At 35.7% G+C, this 20,662-nt stretch overlaps 1 protein-coding gene across 2 annotated transcripts in view; it reads left to right on the forward strand.

Moving 5' to 3' along the window:
* The window catches only part of TMEM131 (transmembrane protein 131), a 237,384-nt gene that overhangs the window by 139,772 nt on the left and 76,950 nt on the right, over nt 1–20,662 (forward strand). For both annotated transcript variants that reach the window (XM_057496958.1, XM_036879946.2), the window contains exon 5: nt 5,927–6,050. In XM_057496958.1, coding sequence (XP_057352941.1) covers nt 5,927–6,050 — 124 coding nt within the window. The remainder of the gene's footprint in view (nt 1–5,926; nt 6,051–20,662) is intronic.

Raw genomic sequence — 20,662 nt, forward strand, 5'->3', positions numbered from 1 at the left:
CCAATTAGGAGACCAAGATTGTCAGATTTAAAAAGCAAGATACAACGAACAACAAAAACCGAAAGTATAGGAAGCAAAAAAAGTATAGGACAGAACTGAGGGGAAAATAGACAATTCATCATTCATAGTTACAGAGTGTACTATCCCACTTTCAACTGCCTAAGCAGGAGCTAACAAAGGAAACAGAAGACTGAAACTAGTACAAAACAACTAGACCTAATAGACAGCTATAGAACACTCCACTCACAACAACAAAATGCTTACCTCTGATTAGACACACATAGAATAGTCTCCAGGATACAAGACCCAATAAATTTAAAAGGATTGAAATCATACAAAGTATGTTCTCTGATTACTGCATTCTCTAATGAACTAAATTGGAAAACGATAAGAAAAAAACAATCTTGGGATATTAAACAACATATTTAATAATCAGTGTTTCAAAGAAGAAAGCAAAAGAATTAGTAAATGATCTTGAGATGAATGAAATGAAAACACAGCATACCAAAACTTATGTCATACAGTGAAAGTACTGTTCAGAAAGAAATTTAGAGCTGTAAATGTCTTCATCAGCAAAGAAAAAAGTCAGAAACCTAGCCTTCCACCTTAAGAAACTAGAAAAAGAAAAGCTGAGTAAACTCAAGTAAACAGAAAGCAATATAAAGACTAAAGTGAAAAAAAATGAAACAATAAAAAACAGTAGAGAAAATCAACAAAACCAAAAGTTGTTTCTTTGAGAAAAGCAACAAAATTGACAAACCCTAAACTATACTGATGAAGCCGTAAAGAGAAAATATCAAATTACTGAAATTGGAAATGAAAGAGATAACATTACTGAAAGGAAAGGAGCGACACACAGCAGCGATTCACCGGAGAATTCCGCTTTATTAGGGAAAGGTGCTGGGTTATATAGGAAGGGGCATGGGGTGATTGTGGTGTCACTTCTACGGGGCTGCTGGCTATTGGCTAGGTGCTGGGATTAGGGGGGCGAGGGTGATTGGGCTTCAGGTGGTGCCGGCGGGAACCAAGGACCCAGAAGAGAAGCAGGAAGTTCGCCATCTTATGGGTGGGGGCCCTTCAATTACTATCAACCTTTCAGAAATAAGGATAAGGGAATACTGTGAACAACTGTATGCTAACAAATTCATTAATTTGGTTGAAATGGATAAATTCCTGAAAAGACACAAATTACCAAACTGACTGAAGAAATAGAAAATCTGAATGAACTGACTATAACAAGTAAAGACTTTGAATTCATAATAAGAAAAACTTCCAGGAGAAAGCTTTGATCCACAGAAAGTCTTACTAATGAATCCTACCAGTCAAAGAATTATGTCAGTTCTTCACAAACTCTTCCAAATAACAGAAAGAGTAACACTTCGTAACTCAGTCTGTTAGGCTTAAATTATCCTGATACTAAAACCAGACACAGACACCACAGAGAAGAAAACTACAGAGCAGTATCCCTTATGAATATAGATGTAAAAATCCTCCACAAAATAATTTTAAAAAACCGAGGCGATCAGCAGTGTGGAGTTGCAGAAGGCTCCCACCTGTGGGCAGGTTGAGACTTTACCAAAGCCACACCAGCACAAGCGTTATCTAGAAAAATAATATGAAGCATGATAATTTCTCAAATGTATGTAAATGCTTTGGTGATTACCAGAAAACAAATTCATTTAATGGCAAAAATAATAATAGTAATAATAATAATAATTTTAAAAAGAAATCAGCAACACATAAAAAGGTTTATGCCCTATGACCAAGCGTCATTTATTCCAAGAATGCAAGGTTAGTCTGACATCTGAAAGTGAATTAATGTAATACACTATGTTAATAGAATAAAGAAAAACATATGATCATGGCAATAGCATTGAAAAAAAAATCCTTTCATGATGACAACACTAGAAACAGAAGAAAACCTCCTCAACCTGATAAATAGCATCTATGAAAGTCCCACAGCTTACATCATAGTTAATGATGAAAGACTGACAGATTTCCCCCTATATCAAGATAAGGATGTGTGCTCTTACCACTTCTACTCAACATTATACTGCAGGTCTGACCAGAGCAATTAGGCAAGAAAAAGAAACAAAAGGCACCCAGATTGGAAAGGAAGAAGTAAAACCTCATTTTCAGGTGATACACTCTTGTATACAGAAAATCCTAAGCAATCCATAAAAATAAAAAATTGGAATAAGTGAGTGTAGTGAGGTTACAGGATATATAATTACTATACAACAATAAAATTAATTTCTGTATTCTAGCAATGAACAATCTTAAAGCAATTCCATTTACAATAGTATCAAAAAGAATAAAATACTTAAGTATAAATTTAACAGAAGTAGTGAAAACCTGTGTACTAAAAACGATAAAGCATTAGCCAAACGAATTAAAGAACTAAATAAATAGAAGCTGTTTCATATTCATAGATCAGAAGACACAAATGAGGGTGGCATTGCTGCCTAAATTGATCTATGGATTCAACACAATCCCCATCAAACTCTCAATTAACTTTTTTGCAGAAATAGACAATCTTATCTTAAAATTCACAAAAAAATAAGAGGATCGTTCCAGAATAGCCAAAGATTCTTTAAAAAGGAGAGCAACATTGGAGGACTCAGTTCTTAATATCACAAACGTTACTCAGTTTTAGTAAACAAGACACTGTAATACTGCCATAAGGATAGACATAGCGGTAAATGGAAAAGAATTTAAACTCAAGAAATAGAACTTTACATTTATTGCCAATTGAGTTTTGACAAGGGTACCAAGACAATTAAGTGGAGAAAGAATAGTCTGTGCAAAAAATGGTGCTAGGACAACTGGATGTCCATATGCAATAGAATTAAGTTGGATTGCTACCTCATAACGTATACAAAAATTGACTTGTATCATAGAGCTAAATGTAAATGTAATAAAGCTAAACTGTAAAACCTTAAGAAAAAAAGCAATGGAATATATGTGCATTATGCATTGGTTTAATGCAGTGATTTCTTAGATATGACTCCAGAAGCACAAGCAACAAAAGACAAAATGTACAAATTGGATACATAAATATTAAAAACTTCTGTGCAACAAATGATACCATCAAGAAAGTGAAAAAAACAACCCATAGAATAGGAGAAAATATTTGCAAATATCTCACTAAGAGACTTATATCCACAATATATAAAGAACTCTTGCAATCCCTTGAATTTTACTGTGTTTAAGTACAGTTTCCTTATCTCTCCTTGTTAATACTTCATAAACCCTTTCAATCAAGTTATTTCATCTTTTTTTAAAGTTTGGGTTTTGCCCATTACTTTTGTCCACATTCTTCAAATATTTCTAAATTCCATTTTCCACCTATGCCCTATGAATATTTTTTGGTTTTTTATAGCTCTATCTTCAAAAATATTCTAAATATATTCTTTCTTGCTGAGTTCTGAACTAAATTGTCAGTATATTCAAACTCACTAATAGATCCTATCACTTTTATACACTCTTTTTATACTGATATTTTATCTTGTTTTTCTATATGATTTCTTGCTTCATTTTGCTAATATCTTGCCATATCTCCTTAAGTATATTACATTATGCTTATTTTTAATTCTTGGTCCAATTTTTCCATCTTCAGGTATGTATTATTTAGCCTTTACTAGGTTATGCCATGACTACAATCAGTCCCAAAATCCAATTGGATTTGGACTGAAATCAGACCTTCCATCTGGGAAACACTATTTTCTTGGCAGAGGAAAAAGAATACAGGAAAATTATTTAAACATATTATAGATATGTTCACATTTCTTTGACCAGAGCAAGTCATATGGCCAAACCTAATGTTAATGAAGTGGAGAATAATCTTTTCACAGGTTCAGTCAGCAAATTGGGAACAACATTGCAGTGTCCCATTTTGTATGTTTTCTAGTTGACTGTACTCATGGGTGATGATATTTTCATGTGTGAGCTTAGGAGCTTCTGTCTTGAAATGCATCTTGAGGAAGGGTGGAAGGCCGAGCCTTGGTCTCTGTCTGTTGTGAGCTTTTTTAAAGGATATGATTGCCAAGGTGGAAAGCCTCAGTTGCACACACACACGTAAAAGCTGTTAATTGTCTTATGTTTGCTGCCACTATCTGACTGTGCTTAGGCAGAAGCATCTGGACAGAGGTGTCTCCTGAGTTGTAATCTAACAGCCCCAGGTTCTGGAGGACCAGAGAGAGGAGTTAGAGGTGGGTATGCTCAAGGGCAGCTGATTATCGGTTTCTTACCCCTATGAGCCTTCCTGTTTTTCTAGGTTGAAGGGGTAGGTGGGCTCTGATTGTCCCAAAGCAAATGGGGGGAATTGGAGAAGAGAGCTTTGAAGACTTCTCTTTCCCTACTCTCGCATTGTCAGTCTAGGCTGCTCTTTGTCCCTCACTTTTCCCACCCACCAGTTCAAGGCAGCCTTCCGCCAAGCATTTCTTACTGTTCTTTGGTTAATCTTTGGTTCCAGTACCTCCCTCTATCTTTTCCAGCAGAGAGAGAGAGAGAGTGGGTTAGGGTGGGGGGGTACTGTGAGGGAGAGCCAGTAGCAGTGTCTTTAAAGGAACCCAAAGCCCCTGATTCCTTTTTTCAAACTAGTGAAAATCATCAGCTACTCACTGTTTATCAACTTTCCCCAGTCATAAAGTAGAGGAAAATTTAGGGGCAAAGTTTCCTGAAGGACAAAAGCATGATGGACAGTCAAACCACATATAAAACACAGTTCTGGCTCTGTATCTTCAATTCTTCAGATTTGATGTTTATACAAATGAAATAAAGTTTCAGTAAACATCGACCAAGATGGTCACCTGAGGAGAGAACCTTGTGAAAGAATTTGTATTTGAATCAGAAAATGAGGGTTTAGATTGGCACAGAGCAAAGAGATTGGTAATCGCACGTAGAACTAGTCTGACTCAAGTTGGAAGGTCAGAATTGTGAAAACAGGGAGTTACAAACAAGGGTTGAGTGATGTCAGATTTGGAAGTACGTTAGTAACCACTGGGGAGGGAAGGAGAGCAACCCTGTGCACACCCTTACCATGTGCCTGGTACTGTGCTGGGCAATATGGGGAGTACACAGTGCATATGTAATGTGTGTGACCTTTGTCCTCAAGGTGCCGATGATCTCGTTGAGAAGTAAGACTGATTCTAATTAAATGATTAGAAAGCACTAAGGAAAAAAATGTAATTTATATGCAGAGTTCTGTAGTGCTTGTAGGAGTCTGGAAGTCTGTACAACTAAGATGAACTAGATAAGTACTTACTGGACTACATACTGAGGAGACCTCACTTTAAGACAAATTATGACATGGATGCCAAAGGAAGCATTAGAATGTGTTTGTGGATATCAGACCACTGAGTGTGTTTTTATTTAGTACAGCAGATTAAAACATGTACTAGAGCAAGATGGCCTGGATTCAAATTTAGTTCCAAGTACGACTTTGGGCAAGTTAATTAACTTTTCTGTTCTTCAGTGTCACCATCGGTAACATGAGAATAATAATAATCCCTAAACTCATAAGGCAGATAAGCTTACATAACTTTGCCACTTGATTTCTCCTCCTAAATTGAAGAGCATGTATCAGTGGAATCTGGGGAGAAGACTTGAGTCACAATTAGTAGGAAGGTGAGGTGGTGTTACAGGAAGTAAGGATCTGACCATTTCGTTGCCTGCCTTCTTCCCCACTAGATAGTAGTTTCATCCAGGGCAGGGACTTGCTTCATTGTATCCCATGACCTGTCTCAGTGTGTGACATATAATTGGCACTAAATAAATATTTGCTGAATGGCTAAATGAATTTTTATGTGTGATTTTAAATATGAACCAATTTAATAAATAGATTTATTGTTTGGCTATGTATTAAATTTTTCAACTAGAAATTATCTTTGAAGTATTTGTGACAATTTTCATTTTGTTTTTACAGGCCAGTTGGAATGCCAAAAATGGAAAAAGTTTACTTACATAATCCTAGTTCTGAAGAAACTATTACTTTAGTGTCAATATCTGCCACAACATCACATTTTCATGCATCATTTTTTCAAAATAGGGTAAGTTTCTCTACTACAGATGATTTCTCTTGAGTTTGAAATTGAAATGCCTAGGGTTTTGTGGGTTTTTTTGTTATAATTTTATTTGCTATAATTAAAATCTGGTTTGAATGGTTCATATTTGTTCTGGATTTCAGTTTGCCCCATTTCCTAAGAAATTATTACTTCTATTCTTCAACACACATTGTTTTTCTCAACATGAAATAGATTAATAAATCAACTTTGAAACTTAAACACTCTGAAAAATGTAGCATTCAGATACAGTTCATTTTCTGTTCCCTCCTCATAATAGGTAATTCCTTAGCATTGTGTTAGTTTTCTGTTGCTGCATAATAAATACCACAAACATGATAGCTTAAAACAACACCCACTTATTAGCACATAGTTCTGTAGGTCATCAGTCCAGTGGGTTCTTTGCTCAGGGTCTCATAAGGCTGTAGTTAAGATGGTGGCTGATCTGAGTCCCTGACTGGAGACTCAGGGAAAATCCACTTCTAGACTCATTCAAGTTGTTGGCAAAATTCAGTTCCGTGTGCTTGTAGACCTGAGGTCCCCATTTCATTGCCGGCTGTCAGCCGGGGACCTCAGTTCCTTAAGGCCTCCACATGCCTTGTCACCATCTCCAAGCCAGCAATATTGTCACATTTACCTCGTACTCAGATCTCAGATCAGCTTCCTGTTCTGCTACCAGTGTAGAAAATTCTGCTTTTATCATGTGTTTTGGTCAGAACCTACCTGGATAGTCTCCTTTTTGATTAACTGAGTCAGCTAAAATAACCTCATTACATTTTATTGTAAAATGTAAAATCCTTTTATTGTTTAATGTAAATAATCATAGGTGTGGTATTACCTCATATTCACAATCTTGGAGATTGGGGCAGGAAATTTGGGGAGCTGTTTTAGGGTTCTACCTACCACAAGTATCCTCTAAGTTTTACTTATAATCATTTTTGTAGATAGTATGCAAACTTGTTATTAAAAAATTTTATCTAACAAAAAAGTTGTATCTTAATATTGAATTTGAGAGAATACATCAAGCCTTAGTATATATAGTCTTCCAAAATATCTTATAAATAGGTTTCTAAAATAGCTAAATAGCAAATATCAGAGGGAAATAAATGAATGGAACTAATTTCATTTTCCCAGGGTTTTCAGTGACTCCAAAGAAGGGAGAATAATACATAACTAAAAGGACCTTTTATTAAACATACGAATTGTACCAATTATTTAGATTTTTACGTTTCTTCTTTCTAAAATCCTATTTCATTGTTGTTAAGCTAGCAACTTCCAGAGTAAAAAAAATGACACATATTCGGCTTTTTTAAATTTAAAAGTATTTTATAAACGAGGAATTGATAAGTTAGCATGTTACTTCATTAAAAATTTTAATTTTTTGTGGTACTCAATAAAAAACATCCCTTTTCTAAAATATTTCTTAAACCAAATTTCCCTTTAGTTATTCTTTATTGTTCCTTAAAAAATCTTTTCACATTTTTTATAATTCTGTGAACTGTTTCTTAAAGTGATAGTTTTCTCAAATTTTTTTTAATATCATTACCTAGAAGGCATTTTTACAGTTTCTAGAAATGTACTGATATTCTCAAATAATAGAATCCCAGTGCTGGGGGAGAGCTATGTGTATTCATCTAGTCCAGTACCCTCATTGTGAAAATGAAAAGCTGACCCTCTGAGGGGTTTGCCCCTGGTCCTGCAGTTCAAGAGCCAGGCTGAGGGTCTGGGTGCCCTGTCGGCCTACCCAGTGATTTGTATCATATTCAGCTTTAGTATAGGCAGCATGTATGTGCAAACGGAACCACCCAGCTCTTAGACATCACCAGTGTGTAGTTTGGGTTAAAGGGGAAAATAATGAAATGAAAATGGAAACAGCTTAAAAATAGTTGACAACTATACTACAGATTTATTTTTAACTTGTTAATTTAATTTGCTAATTCAGGCAATGTTTAGTTGTATCTAAACATAAAACTTCACACGTGTTGAAGACTACCAGGGTTTTCTCTTTTTCCATGTTGCTATCACAATACAGAGACTAGACTGAGAGTTACACACAGAGATTCTCAAAGGAGTCAGGTAGGCAGTGTGAAGGAGAGAAGCAGGCCAAGTGGGAAGAAAGGTGACCTGGATAGCATGTGGCCCCTCCAAAGGGATCAGCTTGTTCTGGGCTCCAGCCAGTGGTTGCCATGTGGGAGTGTAAGTACCTGCCTAGTTCTTCTGATTTTTCCAAAAATAATCAGAAATAGGAATTTTTATATAAAACCCCCAATTTTTATATACTGAAATGAATTCAAGTCTAGAAAGACAATGTGGACCAAACAAAACAAGCTAAAGGCCACCAAATTGACATTTCTGAACTAGGCTCTCCCAGGAATTTATTTCTACATATGAACTTTATGCAGAGATTCATTTTTTTGGAAATTTGTCAAAAAAATAAACTAAATTTGTATGTAGTCAAAGTTAAAAACCAGGATGTGTTTTCCATTGTCAGGAGATAGAATTAAACAATAAAATTATCTATATCTATGCAGATCTACATTTAGGTAATTCAGATTTAGCCTCAGGAGATTGCCAAAATCTATGCTATCTTCTCTTTTTTTCCCTTTTCTTCCTTTCCATTTTTATTTGCTACAGTAAGATACTGATTCCAGAAGCTCAAGAAGTGGAGGGGAGAGATGGAATGAACTCTTGGGGAAAAAAAATACCCTTATCTCTCTTCTACTTAAATTTTATGACTCTGATAGGAACCTTTATCTCAAATCTAACTCTGATTGCCCTTGTGCACCCTCAGAATTCTGGTCAGATCTTATTTTTTCAAGAATAAAGCATTTTCTGTAACTCAAGTTACTGATTATTAACCAATATCATCTCTACATTAACCAACCAGTAGGAAATATAGAAAAGAATAATTATTGTGTAAAAGGCCAAGTTTTACATAACCATAGTCAACACACACAAATAATCCCCCTTGCTAAGGTTTTGATTTTAAAACCTGGAGATCAAGAAGAATCAGGGTAACAAAGAATGTCGTGCTGTGACAACTTACTCTTCTATGTATAACTTCTAATAATTATCTGTTATAATTACCTGTTAATTAAAATTGTCTAATTAATTACAACTAAAAATTACATGCTATTAAGACTGCAGTTTAGGCCTATTCCTCTTTCATGGATATATTATATGTTGGCCATAAAATACGTCATAGGTGTTTTGTGTCAAAGACACAGATTGTTTTAATACTCTATAATAGTCAAATTCTGATGACCATAAAAATTGTGGAAACGAGGTATGTTACAGACTTTGGTAAGCAAACAAAAATTTTTCCTTGATTATCTAGAACCTGTTAATTGACTAAATTTTCAGATAAACTGGAGGTTGACTACTATAAAGTTTGTTTCAGTCTGTAACTAAAATGAAAATGTTTCTGGGCACTTATTTTACTATGCTATAATAAACAATGTCTCACAGGTTGAAGATCATTAATGAATATTAATGATTATTTTCAGTTAGATGTAGAAACCTGGACATTGTTTATCCTGTTTTAGGTTAAACTCTGATCAATCCATGGATGTTACTGGGAATTGAACAAAATATGATATAGCAGTGATACAAAATTGTTGTGCAGATAATACAAAGAATAAACTACAGTTGTATCTATTGACTTGGAATAATGTTACATATGTTAATATGTTATAAAAGTATATTTAGACTAGAATATGATGCCATTTTTATAAAAACTGGAAAATCTGTATTTATTTGGATGTATGAATTAGCAGCAGAGTAAGGTATAGATAGATGCAGCTGGTGAGCTGGGTAAGCTGAAAAGGATGAGAATGGAGGAGGGTTGCTCATATTAACTTTTTTTCCACACATCTTTATACTGTATCTCTAAGTAAATAAGTAGTTATTTTTGCAATTTAAAACCTACACAAAAATTTAAATTAGAAAATAGTTTGCCACCTGAGTGGAAATAAGGAATTAATTTAACAAATATTTATTGAGTGCCTACTAAGTGCCAGGCACTTTGGGTTTATTAGTGAACAGCAGAGGTTCTTCACTTATGATTACTCTGGGAGGTTTGGGTGACAGCAGCAGAGGGGAGGCAGGAATAATAAAAAAGTTTTGCAAAATGCTAGATGACGATACAAGCAGAGGAAAAGAAGAGCAGGATAAGAGGATTAGAAGTGTGTCAAGTGTTGTAGAATAATTTTCTTCTTTTTTTATTGTGATATAATTCACATATAACATTGTAGAAGTTTAAGGTGTACAGCATGTTGATTTTATACATATTGCAATATGATGACCACCACAGGGTTAGCTAACACCTCTAATGTGTTGCATAATTATCCTTTCTTTTTTGTGGTGGAAATCATTAAGATCTAGTCTCTTAGGAACTTTGAAATTTATAATACAGTATTGTTTTCTATAATCACTATGTTGTGCATTAGATCTCCAGAACTTACTTATCTACTGGTTACACATTTGTACCCTTCCACACTATATTCCCCAGCTTCCCCATTACAACCATTCTACTGTTTGTTTTTACAAGTTCAGCTTTTTTAGACTCCACATACAAGTGACGTCATAAAGTAATTCTCTGTCTGACTTACCTCATTTAGGATTATGCCCTCAATGTCCATCCATTTGTTACAGATGGAAGGATTTCCTTTTTTCTCATGTGGTGTGTGTACACACCACCACTTTTTTATTCATTCATCCATCAACACTTTCTGTATCTTGGCTATTGTGAATAACACTGCAATAAACTTGGGAGTGCATATATCTCTTTGATATCCTGTTTTCATTTCTTTGAATGTTGTAGGATTGTGATATAATTCACATATAACATTGTGTAAGATTAAGGTGTACAACATCTTAACACCTTAAATGGGATTGCTGGATCATATTGTAGTTCTATTTTTAATGTTTTTGAGGAACCTCCATACTGTTTTCCATAGTGGCTGAACCAGCTTACATTACCACCAGCAATATATAGGATTCCCTTATCTCTACATCCTCAACACTTATTATCTCTTCTCTTCTTAGTGATGGTTATTCTAACAGGTGTGAAGTGATATCTCAGTGTGATTTTGATTTAGATTTTCCTGATTACTAGAATTTTTGAGCATCTTTTATATACCTGTTGGCCATTTGGATATCTTTGGAAAAATGTCTAAAAAAACTGTTCTTTGCCCATCCTGTAATCAGATTGTTTGGTTCTGGTTATTAAGTTGTATTGATAATAGATAAATTTTTATCTATTTCTGTGAAAAATGCCATTGGGATATTAATAGAGATTATATTACATCTATAGATGGTTTTGAGTAGTATGGACATTTTAGCAATATTCTTCTGATTCATGAACATGGGATATCTTTCCATTTGTGTCTTCAATTTCCTTCATCAAGGTTTTGTAGTTTTCATTATACAGCTCTTTCACCTCTTTGGTTAAATTTATTTCAAAGAATTTTTTAATGCTACTGTGAATGGGATAGTTTTATTTTATTTTTTCAGATGTCTCATTTTTAGTGTATAGCAACACAACATTGTTAGTGTATAGCAATTCAGAAATTCCCAACTGTTCTGAATTTTTTCATTTCCAACAGTTTTTTGAGTCTTTAGGATTTTGTATATATAAGAGTATATCAGCTGCAAATAATAACAATTTTACTTCTTCCTTTCCAATTCTGATGTTTTTCTTTGTCTTCCCTAACTGCTCTAAGAAGGCCTTCCAGTACTATGTTGAGTGTGAGTGTGGGCACCCTGTCTTTATTCCTGATCTTAGAGGAAAACCTCTCAATTTTCCATCAAGTATTATGTTAGCTGTGGGTTTTTCATATATAGCCTTTATTATGTTGAGGTATGATCCTTCTATAGCTAGTTTGTTGGGGGTTTTTATCATGCAAGGATGTAGTTTGTCAGATGCTTTTCTGCATCTATGGAGATGACCATGTGATTTTTATCTTGCATTCTATTAATGTGATGTGTCAGATTTCTTTACATATATTGAACCATGCTTGCATCCCAGGGATAAATCCCACTTGGTCATGGTATGTAAACCTTTTAAAGTATTGTTGAATTCAGTTTGCTAATATTTTTTTGAGAAATCTTATAATGTCCTTATCTGGCTTTGATATCAAAGTAATGCTGGCTTCATAAAATGAGTTTGGAAGTATTCCCTCCTCTTCAGTTTTTTTGGAAAAGTTAGAGAAATGTTAGAATTAATTCTTCTTTAACTGGTAAAATTTGTCAGTGAAGCCATGTGGTCCTGGAAATTTTTTGTGTTAGGAGGTTTTTGATTCCTAATTCAATCTCCTTAGTCATTACTGATCTATTCAGATTTTCTGTTTCTTCCTGATTCAGTCTTGATAGGTTGTAGGTTTTAGGACTATCCATTTCTTCTAGGCTGTCCTTTTTGTTGGTGTATAATTATTCATATTAGTCTTTTATGATCCTGTGTATTTCTGTAGTATCTATTGTAATGTACCCTTTTATTTTGTTTGAGCCTTTTCTCCTTTCTTCATGATTAGTCTAGCTAAAGATTTGTTGATTCTGTTTTATCTTTTTGAAAAAACAGTTCTTAATTTTGTTGATTTTTCTTTCTATTTTTCTGGTTCTCTATTTTAATTATTTCTGCTCTGATCTTTGTTATTTCCTTCCTTCTGCTAACTTTGGGCTTAGTTTATTCTTTTTCTAGTTCCTTAAGGTATAATCTTAGGTTATTTGTGATCTTTCAGTTTTCTTAAATATATGCATTTATTGCCATAAAGTTCTCTCAGAACTGCATTGCAATGTCTCATAGGTCTTGATATGTTGTGTTTACTTTTCATTTTTTCAATGTATTTTTTTTACTTCCTTTTTGATTTCTTCTTTAACCCATGGGTTGTTCAGGAGTGTGTTGTTTAATTTCTACATATTTGTAGATTTTCCAGCTTCCCTCATGTTTATTTCTAGTTTCATGCCATTGTAGTCTGAAAAGATACTTGGTATGGCTTCAGCCTTCTTAAATTTGCTATGATTGTTTGTGTGCTGTCTCTGATCTGTCCTGGACAACATTCTGTATGCTCTTGAGAAAAGTGTATTTGCTGCTGTTAAATGGAGTAATCTATATATCTATTAAGTCCATTTGGTCTAATGTATGGTTCATATCCAGCATTTCCTTGATAGTCTGTTTGAATGATCTACCCATTGCTGAAAGTAGGGTATTGAAGTTCCCTACTATTATGGTATTGTCTATTTCTCCCTTCAGATCTGTCAATATTTGTTAATATATACTTAGGTGTTCCAGTGTTGGGTGTGTATATATTTACAATTGTTACATCTTCTTAATGAATTGACCCCTTTGTCATTATATAATGACCTTCTTGTCTCATTACCATTTTTGGCTTAAAGTCTATTTTGTCTAATATAATCATAGTTACCCCCATTCTCTTTCGGTTTCCACTTGCATGGAGTATCTTTTTCAATGCATTCACTTTGAGCCTGTGTGTGTCCTTAAAGCTGAAGTGAGTCTTCTAGGCAGCATATGGTTAAGTCTTGTTTTTCTATCTGTCCAGACTCTCTGTGCATTTTGACTAGTGAATTCGATCCATTAACATTTAGAGTTATTGTTGACATGTAAGGACTTACTAATGCCATCTTATTAGTGGCTTTCTGGTTGTTTGTATTTCCACTGATTCTTTATCCCTGTGTTTCTGTCTACCTTTGTAGATTGGTAATTTTCCATTGTGTTAAGCTTTAGTCTCCTGCCACCACCACCACCACCACCCCTTTTTTTTTTTTTTTAACTTTTGTGACTGTTCTGGGTTTGCATTTTGGTACCATGAGGCTTAGATAAAACAGTCCACTTTAAGATGAGAGCAACTACATTTCAATTTCATGTGAAAGCTTCACCTTTTACTCTTTCCCTTTTATATGTTTGATGCCATGTACCTTTTTTATTCTGTATTTCTTAACAAATTATAGGACCTATAATTACGTTTAATACTTTTCTTTAACATTTATACTATAATTGAGTGGTTAACGTGCCATCCTATTACAGAATTAGAGTTTTCTATGTCTAACTATATTTATCTTTACCAGTGTGTTGTATACTTTCATATGTTTTCATGTCACTGATTTGCATCTTTTCATTTCAGCTTGAACTCGTTTGAGCATTTCTTACAAGACAAGTCTAGTGGTGATGAACTCCCTCAGCTTCTGGTTATCTGAGAAAGTCTTTATTTCTCCTCCCTATCTAAGGGATAACTTTGCCAGATGGAGTATTCTTAGCCAGCAGTTCTTTTCTTTCCAGTTTTGAGTATGTCATTCCATTCTCCCGTGGGCTGTAGGGTTTCTGCTCAGAAATCGCTGATGGCCTAATGGGGTTCCTTTGTAGATTACAGTCTTTTCCCCTGGCTGCTTTTAGGGTTCTATCTTTGACTTTTCACAGTTTCATTATATTATGTCTTGGCAGTCTTTTTGCATCAAGATAATAGGGTGATGGGTTAATTTCATGAATTTAGATGTCCGAGTCTTTTCCCAAGTTGGGGAAGTTCTTAGCTGTTACTTCTCTTTTTTTTCCTTCTGTGCTTCTGCCCAGGTTTTTTACTATACTCTGAAATTCCCATTCCATGGCAAACCTCTTTAATTTGTTCATTGTATGCTTGGTCTTGCCTTAGCTGACACCTGGTTCTTCAAGGGTAAGGATCTTAGTACCCTTATAGACTTCTCAAACGGAGATTACTCATTCTTTTCTACTTTAATGCTGATTCCAGACTTTTTGTCTTCTAAACTCTTGTAAAATCTCCTTCCTTTGAGACTAAAGCCATCTAGCCAGAAACTTTGTTTCTCTTCTTAGTGGTCCTCTACAAACTTCTCCCTTCTTATCTTTTAATCACAGAAGACTTAATTCCTGGTTCAGTGACTTAACTTTCTCTACTCAGTCATCATCCTAGTGATTTCAGCATACTATGACAATACTGTATCTCTCAGATCCTTGAAAATTTAACTACATTAACTTTGTTACCCACTTCTGCTTTAAGTCCATCTAAGTCCATGACCACACCCAGAACCTTGAAATCATCTGGAACTGCTCCATCCCTGTAATCATAAATTCAAACACCTTACCACCCTATAATCACAAGTTCTTCCCTGCTTTTGGACTCCTCTATTAACCTTTTCCAACCTCATTGGCAGCTCTCTCTGGATTTCCCCACTTTCTTCTTTTCATCTCTCTTCCTTTTTACTTTCTTCTCCGTTATCTTGTTTAGACCCCAGGACTCACTACTTAAAACATTCTTAACTCCTTAGCCACGACTCTTCATCTCTGTGCCTAGCAAAATGCTAACCCCAGCACAACTGTCCAGCATTGCTCTTCCTACAGGTGTCCTGCAGAGTAACTGCACAGCTGCCCTGACTGTTCTTTTATGATCTGCATTATCTTCCTGTACCTTAAGGCTTCCCAGCAATCTTTTTATGTTTCTCTGGTCACAGCTATTATTTTACTTAATACATTTTATGCCTTCTCCCTCTCTTCTGTGGAACACCAAGTCTAGTATTTGTTCTTTGATAGGGTCCCATAGGTCATGTAGGTTTTTTCTTTACACTTTTCTCTTTTTTTTCTTTGGCTCTAATTGGCTTATTTCAAAATTTCCTCTGGATCACTTAATTCTTTCATTTGTTCTCCTCTGCTGCTCTCTGTTTTAGTTTTTCATTTCATTTATTGAAATCTTCAACTTAAGAATTTCTGTTCGGTTCTTTTTCTATGATTTTTTTCTCTTGACAGATGTCTCATTTTGTTCATTTTTTTCTGATTTAATTGAGTTATCTTTCTGAGTTTTCTTATAGCTCATGGAATTCTTCAAAAGAACTACTTTGAATCCTTTATCAGCTAGATTGTAAAATTCTGTGCATTTGAGCTCATTTGTTGGAGAATTACTTCTTTTGCTGATCATGTTTCCTTTATTTTTCATGTTCCTTGTAGTTCTGTGTTGCTGCTTTAACATTTGAAATAGCAGACATCTTAAATCTTTACTAGTTGTCTTCAGGTGGAGTATACTGCTCGTTGGTGCTGCTGTGTCTGGAGTTTTCTCCACCTTTTGGATTTTCTGGAAGATGGTGCTATAGCTCAGGTTTGTGGTTTTTCCCATACCCTCAGATCCTGGTATGTTTTTCTGATAGTCCATTTACTGGACTTGCTTTCACCACTGCACTTGGAGGTGAGTACAGAGAGCTGGCTGTAGAGTGAGGAGAGGTATAGGTTTAGTACTTGGGGTGTTGGGGGTACCTGTAGACCTGGTAGGAAGATCCTTGGGTGAAGTATTCTCAGAGGGTTGTGGGCAGACTTTCCTGCTTTGATGGCCTTTGATATTCTTACCAGCCTCTTTTCTCCCTCCCTCCCCCAGTTGTGGAGGTCCTGTCTCAGCACTCTGGGTGCCACTGGAGAGAAATGGGTTTCTCCAGCTATGTCCTGCATAATGAATAGCCAGGCACTCACTCACTGCTCTCCTTTAGCCCCAGTAGGGAGGGCCACTGCTGCCAGACAGTTCAGTCCCATGCAGTGTGGCCTGGGCAGGGCTGAGGGGAGGGGAAGTGGAGTGGTGCTGGGAAAATTCCTCTTATGGTCTCCACTGCAACCAAACCCTTTTTTTTTTTTTTACTCCAATGGCTAGATGGAATCTCTCCTTAGAAAGGTTAGACTTTTACAAAATCTCTCTTGTCCATGGATATTTTTCCATGTCAGCACTCATCAGTTTTTTTTCCCAACCACAGCAAGAGGAATTAAGTCAGGTTCACTGGTTCCACAGCCTTACCAAAATCTGTCTGCCTGTTACCAGGTGCACAGGTAGACAAGATAACACCCAAGTCTCCTGGCAGATGGCACTGGATCCCACAGTTCCTACAAAGGCACTTCGTTCATGGGTAGATTTCTAATCTGTTGCTGAAAAGGAGAAATGTCTTATGTCACCATGGTACATCACTCCTCCAGTTTTAAATATGGTGGTTCAGAGTAGGCTTCATTCGCAAGGTGGCATTTGAACATCTTGAAGGAGGGAAGAGAGAGGACTATAGGTAGGGAAATGGAATATATGGCCGAAGAACATTCCAGACACAGAGTTTAGCCAGTACAAAGGCTTCAGCATAAAAGCATCCTAGTGTGCAAAGAGGACAGTGTGACTAGACCAGAGTGAGCAAGGGAGAGAGGAGAAGCACAGAGGGATGAGCAGGGACAGACTGTGAAGAGCCTTACAGGCTATGGTAAGGGCTTCGGCTTTCATCCTGATTGAAATGAGAAGCCGTATCTGGGTTTTGAGCAGAAGTATGAAATGATAGCTTATGGTTTGTAAGGATCACTGTTTATCAAAGACTAAAGAAGGGCCAGGGGAGAATTAGAGTCACCACTGGCTGTTGTAGTACTGTGTGGTAAGAAGGCATCACTCTGACCAGGGTGAGGAAGGGAAGAAAGCCATTGGATTTGTGACATATTTTGAAGATACATCCGGTTGGACGGATTCCTGAAATGAGATTGAGAGAAAGAGAAGAGTCAAGATTGACTCCAGAATTTTTGTCCTGAATAAGTAGAAGGACAGAGTTGCCATCATCTGAGGTGGAGAATTCTGGCTGAGGTAGAGCAGGTGTGGGTAGTACAGCCAATAGTTTAATTCTGGACATGTTAAATTTCAGACCTCCTTAACAGCCAGGAGAAGATGCCAGGTAGGCAGTTGAGTTTGGCATATGAGAGAAAGGACTGGACTCAAAATAGAAGTTTAGGAGTCACTGGTAAAGCTAAGGAGCTGTGGGCCTGGATGAGATCACCAAGGGAGCAGAAAGGCCAGGAACTGAGCTATAGTTCAAAGATGAGATGGTTAGCTGCAGATAATGTTAGACTAAGGCTCGCACATGGTGTTTGTGTTCATTACTTTTTCTACTGTTTTCTAATTTTATCACACTGAATTCATCTAATTTAGAAAGTGTGCAGGGAAAGGAACAAAAAGTGAATTGTAGCAAATCTGATGAACTCTTATAGAAAGATTACATTCCAGAGCCTGCATTTGCTGTTATGTTTAATCACCATTTTGTTATGCCATTAAGTGTCACTTGGAACTAGATTTTTCCTGTTATGAAGGAAATATTTGTTCTAGTTGCCTTTCTCAGCATCATCTTAAAGTATTGAAATAATAGAGTCAAGTCTTGACTGCATATTGGGAAATATCGATGAGAAATTGTACTCTTCATTTCTGGGCTCTTCCACCACCACCACCACCAACAACCCCCCACATACACACACACCCCAGGATAAAGATGACATCACGAAACAAAGCCTCATCTTCCATAGGAATTTGGCAGCAAGATTGGTCATGTTGACAGTTTCTTTAATAATTAGATCTTAGTGATCATCTAATAAAACTGGCTCATTTTGAAAGTAGGAGAGATGGAGAACAACAAAGGTTTAGTAACTTGGCAAAATCATAGTTTCATAGTGACAGAACTAGAAAGTCATCTACTTAAGACTAGATGTCCAGTTCTGGTAATAACAGATTATGCTAAGAATTAAGCATTCCATGATAATTTCCGTTACTTTTTGAAATTTAGTTGGGCTTCTAAAGGATATTTAAATATATATACTTTTTGAATAAAATTAAGTTCCCATAAAAATTTTAAAGGAAACGAGTTTTTCCTCTGCCTGGATATATTTCCCTGTGGTAAACCAGGCCTTATGAATATCTTCATTGATACTTGACACTTGAACTGTTACCAAACAGGAACACCATATTCATTGAGCCTAACAGTTTTTTAAACATATTTAGATCTCTGAAATTGGGACACATCTTACAGTGAAGGCAGTCTTAGTCACTGTTAGACTGCATGAAAGTTGAGTTTTCCAAAGAGAATGACTGATACTAGTGGTCCCAGCACTGCCAACTGAACATTACATTTTCTGCTTAAGGTTTTTTGACCACTAATATATAATCAGACTGTAGACCTGCATGAGTCCTGAATTATAGTTCAAATTCTTAGAGTAAATTAATTTTTCTCCTTAATGCAGTGGCCAGAATGAGCCATACAAATTTCTTTACTGCCCATTTCTGTGAGGTTTTTTGTTAATCCCCACTCCTTCCCTTATGTGGGGGTTTCTGATGAGCTCTGTATTTTTTAGTGTTTTTTTTTTCTTGGTGTGGTACAAAAATTAAACATCTGTATTACAAGAATGGCATCTTAAGTGGGAAAATGTCATTTTGCCTCAAATGGCTTAAGGTACCTCTCCATGTCTGTAGATGTCAGGACTTAATCATTAAACCATCAGAGGAGTAATAAAGGTGTTAAATAGTAGCCAGCAGTGTGACCCTATGGATTTTAAATCAGGATTCTGAGAAATGTGGACATACTGCCTGAACTCAGTGATATTATCCACTTTGTTTCGAAATCTTGTCCTAAAATAGACTTGAGTTTATTCTTACCTACCAAGAGGTTAACCTAAACATTCAATTACTTGTCCTTGCTCTAGGGCACAAATAAACTGAAATCCTTGTAACAAAGGTCTAGGCTAAATTGTTTTGAATGAATCTGCAAAAATATATATGTATATATTTTATTACATTATCCTTTTGTAAAATTCACCCATTTTAGTATATAGTTGAGTTATGACAAACTCATAGTCATGTAATAAACAACCCAATCAGCTCAAGCCTCTGAGTATAGCCTATTCCAGAAGGTTATATAAATGGAACCATACAGTATATAGCTTTTTGAGTCTGGGTTCTTGCATGTATCATAATGCACTTCACACTGATCCATGTAGTTGGATGTATCAGTTCTTTATTGCCGAGTAGTATTTCATTGGGTGACAGTATTACAGTCTGTTTATCCATTCGCTGGCAAAAGACAGTTGGGTTCTTTTCAGTTTGGAGTTACTAAAAATAAAACCACTATAACTATTTACATAGAGATTTTGTGTGAACAGAAGTTTTCATTTCCCTTACATAAATATGTAGGAGTGGAATTGGAAATGCTACATACATGTTCAGCAGTTTTTCATAGTGACTAAAGATTTCATATTCCCACCAGGAATGTATGAGATGCCAAATTGTTTGTTGTCCTTATGGCACTTGGTATTGTCAAGTTTGGGTTGGTTGGTTTTTAATTTTAGTTACTCAAATAGGTGTATAATGTTAGCTCATTTTTATTTTAATTTACATTCCCGGTAACTAATGATGCTGAGCATCTTTTCATTTGCTTATTTGCCATCCATGTATTTTCTTTGGTGATATGTCTAATCAAATCTTTCATCTGTTTTTTAAGTGGGCTGTTCTGTTTCCTTCCTGAGCTTTTGAGAGTTCTTCCTATATTTCAAATTGAGGTTCTTAGTCATATATGGGATTTGCAAATCTTGTCTTCCAGTCAGCATCATGTCTTTTCATTTTCTTTATAGACTTTCAAAGACAGAAGCTTTTAATTTCCATTAAGTCCAGTTTATCAAATTTCTCTTTTATGGGTCATGCATGCTATTGGACTTGTAGCTAAGAACTCTGCCTAAACCAAGGTCACAAAGATTTTCTCCAGTTTTTCTTCCAGAAGTTTAATAGCTTTATTTAGATTTTACATTTAATCTATGATCCATT

Source organism: Manis pentadactyla, chromosome 2, assembly GCF_030020395.1.
Source record: "Manis pentadactyla isolate mManPen7 chromosome 2, mManPen7.hap1, whole genome shotgun sequence".
NCBI lineage: Eukaryota > Metazoa > Chordata > Mammalia > Pholidota > Manidae > Manis > Manis pentadactyla.